This window comes from Malus domestica, chromosome 14 (genome assembly GCF_042453785.1).
Source record: "Malus domestica chromosome 14, GDT2T_hap1".
NCBI lineage: Eukaryota > Viridiplantae > Streptophyta > Magnoliopsida > Rosales > Rosaceae > Malus > Malus domestica.
In genome coordinates, this window is record NC_091674.1 from 14,943,603 (window position 1) to 14,949,836 (window position 6,234).

Genomic DNA, 6,234 nt, shown 5'->3' on the forward strand with positions numbered 1-6,234 from the left:
GGGATGAGAGATCGAGAAGACTAGGATGGGGAAAAAAATTCAATTATATTCCATGCTAACCACCCTGCCCCGTTAATTTTGTATACCCGAACCGCCCCAACCGTTTTGTGTTTAGAAATTTTGGACCCGCCCTTACCCGTAGTTTTTATATCCGTTTGCCCACCCCTAACTTGTGTCATTTTGGGTTTCTCCAGTTCACCTAGGACTATAGTTCCTAAATTTCTATGCGATTTGAATTGGGTTCTCCCCATCGAATCAAATTGGATAATTTTTGCTGCTCCTTCTGATCTGATTTGGGTTTATTTTGGAATCTTGGCTGAGAATGATGATCGACTTGGAAATTAGGAAAAATTTCATATGGACAATTTTTTATTTATTTTTTAAATTAGATTTTGCTTCAATTTGGGGCTTTTTAATTTGCTTTTTATTTTGAAGATTAGGATTTGAAAAGTATTTGGGTTTTTAGATAATTACATTTAATTCATATTTGGTATAGTATAAATAATACTGTCATTAAACTGGTATTACACCAAACGCCCAATTAATTTAGTCAGTACTATCCGAAAACTATTTATCTTATCCAATTGAAATAATCAATACAGTCCGAGCTGCTAAACGAGGCTTAAGTGTCTCTACACAAGTTTTTCTGATTCCAAACAACAATTTTTTTTTTATAGTATGGATCACTGGATGATCCATAAATCAACAATTTAAATCTTGCATATTAGAATCTTATAATTTTATTAATAGTTATATCTTACATAAAACTCATACACTGAGTAAAATGTAAGCACTGTAACCAACCTACAACACGAAACCAGATATAAATCCAAACTAAGGGATACAAAAGGTATTAAAACCAATATTTAGTGTCTACACGATATTAAGAAATAAAATACTCAAAACATTAAAATACATAAAATTCTCTATCAAATTCTTACACTTGGCAAAAGACATACCACAAAACCGTTTCCTGCACAGTGGTCCACACCATAACGGATATACGTGTAAACCATTTGAAACACTCAACGATCAAATGATCATATCCCAAATTTATTGCAAAGAAATTCGATATCCAAGGGTTGCTCTCTCTACACTCTGGCCTTCTATATATTCACTCACAACCAAGTGTTACATTCCTACACTTTCTTTATTTGTAAACCTTTCTCTCTCACTCTTTTTCCCTAAAACACCAAAAAGCCCAAAAACTAGATTGAATTGAGAGATGGAGAATGTTGGGACTCAAGTGGTAGGAGCTTCAGGTTCGGGTTCTTTCTTCACACCCCTTTTGATTTCCATGGCCGGCATTGTCTTCACAACCCTAGCAATAGTTGCGTACCATTTCCTAGTCGTCAAGTATTTCCTGCGGAGGAGGCAACGGCAGATGCAACTGCAATTTCAAGCCAGCCTCGCGCAACAACCAGCCACCAGCCAATCCATTGGGGTTGATGAGAAAGTCTTGAATACGATTCCGATTCTCACGTATTCAATGGAAGATGGTGAAATTTTTCGCATGGATCAGAGCGAGTGTGTGATTTGCTTGGGAGACCTAGAAGACGGGGATTTGGTGCGTTTGATGCCGAGTTGCAAGCATGTGTTTCACAATCCATGCATAGAGACGTGGTTTATGGGGCATTCTAATTGTCCGGTTTGTAGGTCAGCTATAGATGTGCCTATTGTGCCTGTTTCATCAACGTTGCCTGTGGAATATGATCATGATCATGATGATCAAGTTAGAGACCAAGAACTCGAAGAAGCAGGCCCGGTTAGTTGCTCATCGCACCCTCACGATCCAGAGGAGGGTTTACCAATTAGCACTGCTACCACTACTACAACTCAATTATCAAAACCAAATGGTTTGCTTAGGCATTGCGTGTCACTGGTGGTATTGCCTATGAAGGATAGTAGTAAGCAACAAATTTTGTTAAAGGGGTTGGAGAGGTCTTTGTCTTTGGATCATTCCCACGTTCTTATCAATATATACACAGATAGTGATGACAAGCCATCTTCATCATCATCATCATCATCATCATCTTCTTCTTCTTCTTCTTCTTCTTCTTCTTCTTCTGATTGTGCTTCTTCGAAGCCAGTTCTTACTAATTGTGGATCGTTGAAGGTGCGGTCGATGAGGCAGCTTGATCGAATGTCTTCAGTTTTCGTAAACTCTATTTCTCAACTGCGGAAGAGCCAGAGTTTCAGCACGGACAATGGCCATGGAAATCTTCCTTGTTAGAATTATTTCTATTTGTTTTATTTTTTTTCATTTAAGGCGAGGGTCCAAATGTTAGCGGTATAAACTCCCTCTGTGGGAGCAAGGGTTTCATCTTAGGATTTTTTTAGTGACAATATTGTTGTTGTGTAATCCTAATTACATTAAGAGTGTGATCAAGGTTTTAAAAGACACTAGGCGCTAGACGAACGACGAGTGCCTAAGCGGCTAGGTGGTGCCTAGGCGTAGGCTTAAGCAAATAGGTGGATTTAAGTAAACTTATTATATATATAAATAAGTGTCAGTTTATACTTAAAAAGTATATAATTGTGTTGGGATACATAAATTGAAAAATAGAATAACATATAGATTAGAAAGTATTAGAACATATTAAAAACATGGGGAATCAGAATATACTGAGTGTTTCATCCAAGTATTCAACAAGTCTCGTACAATTTATTTAAAAAAATAAAATACAAAATGAAAGTTATCTATATCCTATCTAAGTGAGAGTCGCGACCTAGGTGGGTGCCTAGGCGGGTCTAAATGGGCACCTACATGGCAAGCTAGGCAGAAGCCTAAGCAAGTCTAGTTGCCCTTTCTTAATTTTCAAACGCCTAGGAATTAAATGGGATGGTGGCAGCCGCCTAGCTGTAGTTGTATTACTTGGAGAGGAAGGACTCTCTCTCCCTTATTAGTATAAATAAAGGTGCAGGGCATGAGTAATATGGCACACAGAATTCCTTAAACCCTTATCTCAATTCTCTTCTCTCTGGCCAATTTCCCTCATTAAATTCATACTACAACATGTTATCAGCATGGTTTTGACGCTGCACTAAAGAGAGTTTGATCATCTTCAATTTAGGGGAGTATTACATTTTAATCATTCTTATTATGATTTACATATTATTTTTGTTGAATTGATCTACTTTTTATTAATGAAATTGCTGGTTCTTTCAATCCATGTTGGACATGATACAACGCATTGAAGATGAGAATCAGGATTTCCGAGAAGGATTTTTTACAACTAGCATTCAAAGGCTTTCTTTGTTTCCATCCACTATTTCATAAGAGCATATTTATGCGAAATTGTTATCTTGTTACTTTACATTTACTTAGTTATTTCCATTTGTTATAGTGCTTTATATTATTTTTGTTTATTGTAGGTCCAGTTTGGCAAAGTGACAATTGGAGGTTAAATAGAGCAAAAAGGAGTTGAATAGGACTTGGTTTTGCATTGCATTTGGATGAATGTTTTTTGCGTTTAAATTGGTTCAAACATGTGCAAAATCTGGAGGATTTGAAGATGAGGTTTTGAAGACAAGGAATTGCAAAATGAAGAGGAGTCATAGTTGGAGTGAAACATTATAAAAAGGATAGGCATCTATTGTACACATTATCCTATCGTATTTCCAATTGAATGAAAGAGTCCCAATCAACTTGAAACACTCTCTAGCTGATTCCCTAGAGTCCTACTATAATCCAAACTCTCTTATACACATATATATACTTATATCAAGACCTTAAGGAGAGAATTCCTTCAGTAACACCAACTTCTCCTCTCTTTCAGACCCCTCTACCATAATTCTCTACAGCCTCTCACATAATTCATTCGATAGTTCATCCATTGAAGACATAGGAGTTCTTAGTTTCTTTCTTTTTATCTTTGTTATTTAGTTTCAATGTTTATTATAACTTGCTTTTCAATTATGATGAACATATGTAACTAAGTTCTTTTAGCTAGAGTTGAATTCGAAGCCATGAACATCTATTTCATATGAATTGATTAGATCCAATTATTGCGTTCATAAAATGTGAACGTGATTTACTTATCTGGCTTATAGAAAACTTAATATTGTATGTTTATTAGAATGGCCAAACTTAGTTTTGATAGGAGCATATTTATACGACTTAGTTAGCTTGTTTTCTTGCATTTTCATATATAGTTTCTACTTATTATAGTGTTTTAAGCTATTTTTGTGTGTTTGTAGATCCCAATGACAAAGTTGGCAAGAAAATGCATTTTGGAGCATTTTAGAGCAGTTTTGGGCTAAAAATGGATAACACATGCATGGAGCAAGGTGGATGGACGTTTTTGAAGTTCAAGAGGCTAGGAATGTGCTAAAAAGATGAAGAAAATAAATTCTAGGCAAAGAAGATAAGGAATCAGCTCAAAAGAAGGAAACATTATCCAAAACCTTATCCAACCTTATCTTATCCAAACTAACATTATCTTATCTTATCCTATCTTAATCTTATCATACCTTAATTCCAGCTGCAAGGGGATCTAAATACCTGATTTCTAGAAGTCTTGTCCCTATCCTACAAAGGTGGCGCCTCATTCCTTTCTAGAAGACCTTGCCGCACCTTAGCCTTTCTAGAATGCCTTTTCCTATTTTGGTGTTGCACCCTATATCCTTATTCTTGATGGTTTTTGATGTGTAATCCTTTTTGCCCTTGGTTTCCGCCAAACCCTAACCTTTTTCTTTATGGACTTGAAGTGCTAAAATCCTTCTCCTATGCTACCTTTGTGCCGTGAGTTATAGACTATAAATACATCATTATGTTGCACAAATCAGACCACCACCCCCATATTCATTCTAAACCACAATTCACGTCAATTTCTCAAAGATTCATCAAGTAACGTAGCAAGGAAGGAAGAAGGAGCTTGGTGCCGTGGCTTGCAATCCAAAGAGGGTTCGAATTTGCCATTGGAGTTGTTGGGACGTTCCTGGTTCTTTCTATCTTTAAATTTGTTTCAATGTTGGTTTTAATGTTTATTTCAGTTTCTAAAGACATGTGGAACTAATTTCTTTTTAGTTAGAGGTGAATTCGAGGCCATGATTATATGCTTGATATGAATTGATTACATCCAATTATTGTTTCTTGAGTCTTGAATGTGATTTGCTCATCTGAGTTATTAAAACTTGTTTATGTATGTTGAATGAGGATGCATACTTAAATTTCATGCATAAACTTGATGCTAGAGTATAAGGAAGTTTCACCTAATCGTTATGAACTTATATTCACAAGTAGTGGAAGTCACTAGTCATGATTGTGTTAAGTAAATCATTAGCAGGAGTATCATGTTTTTCATAGTTACGAATGCCTCGTCAATGCTTATGGTTTTCAAAGAATTTAATGACCTTTGATATGTTTTTCTATCATGCTTTTCATAGTTAGGGAACTTGAGAAGGATAATTTAGTTGTGATGTGTATCCCGTCCAATTCAATGAGTTAAGGAAAATCTGATGGTTAATTTGTGCTATCACGGTTAACTTGGGGTGTTGTCATTCATAGTCTAAAGGAACAATACTGGAAACTGGTTTATATGCATATGTCATGTGTGGATAAGGATCCTCTAGCTAAGTTTTCACCATTCAAATCACCCAATTTACTTTGTTTTGCAATCTGTTTAGTTTAGTTAAATTTCGTCCAAATCAATCCCCCTTTTAATTAAGTGTCTTAGATTAGTTAGAAAAGTGTCTAAATCTGTCCAATTTATTGTTTTGAGTCTTACTAGTCTTAAATTCTTCCAAATAGCTCCCTAGAGTCTGTTTTGAGTCTTTTTAACTTAGTTTTGCTGTTTTGAGTGTTTTGAGTCAGTTTTGAGTTTATAGAGTCTAGTTTAGTATTTTTGAGTTTTATTTGTGTTGATTAGTGGCCCTAGTTAATCCCCGGTCTAGAACGATCCCTACTTGCTTAATACTACAATTACATGTTTAATAGGGTTTAATTTGTGTGTCAAGTTAATTTTCACATCAAGTTTGCATGCAGAAATTTAGAGCTAGAATATACAAGACATTCACGTAATCATTATGAACTTGTATCCATAAGTAGTTAAAATCAATGGACGTTGATTAAGATAAGTTAAATCCTTTGCAAGAGTATCATGTGTCGTAGTAACAAACATTTTGTCAATACTTTTGATTTTTGCAGAAAATAATCTTTGATGTGAATATCTGTCATGTGTGTTAGATGTCTTGATAAGAATAATTATGAGCAAAGTGTCTTCCTTTTCAATA

The 6,234-nt window shown here is 35.4% G+C and overlaps 1 protein-coding gene across 1 annotated transcript; it reads left to right on the plus strand.

Annotated features, from left to right (window-relative positions):
- The first annotated feature begins 1,159 nt into the window (after positions 1-1,159).
- Positions 1,160-3,825, plus strand: LOC103454733 (RING-H2 finger protein ATL39-like). The gene is made up of 2 exons (XM_070812176.1): positions 1,160-1,765; positions 3,376-3,825. The coding sequence occupies exons 1-2, from the start codon at positions 1,226-1,228 to the stop codon at positions 3,406-3,408; spliced, it is 573 nt and encodes a 190-aa protein (XP_070668277.1). The 5' UTR covers positions 1,160-1,225; the 3' UTR covers positions 3,409-3,825.
- Positions 3,826-6,234: the final 2,409 nt, after the last annotated feature.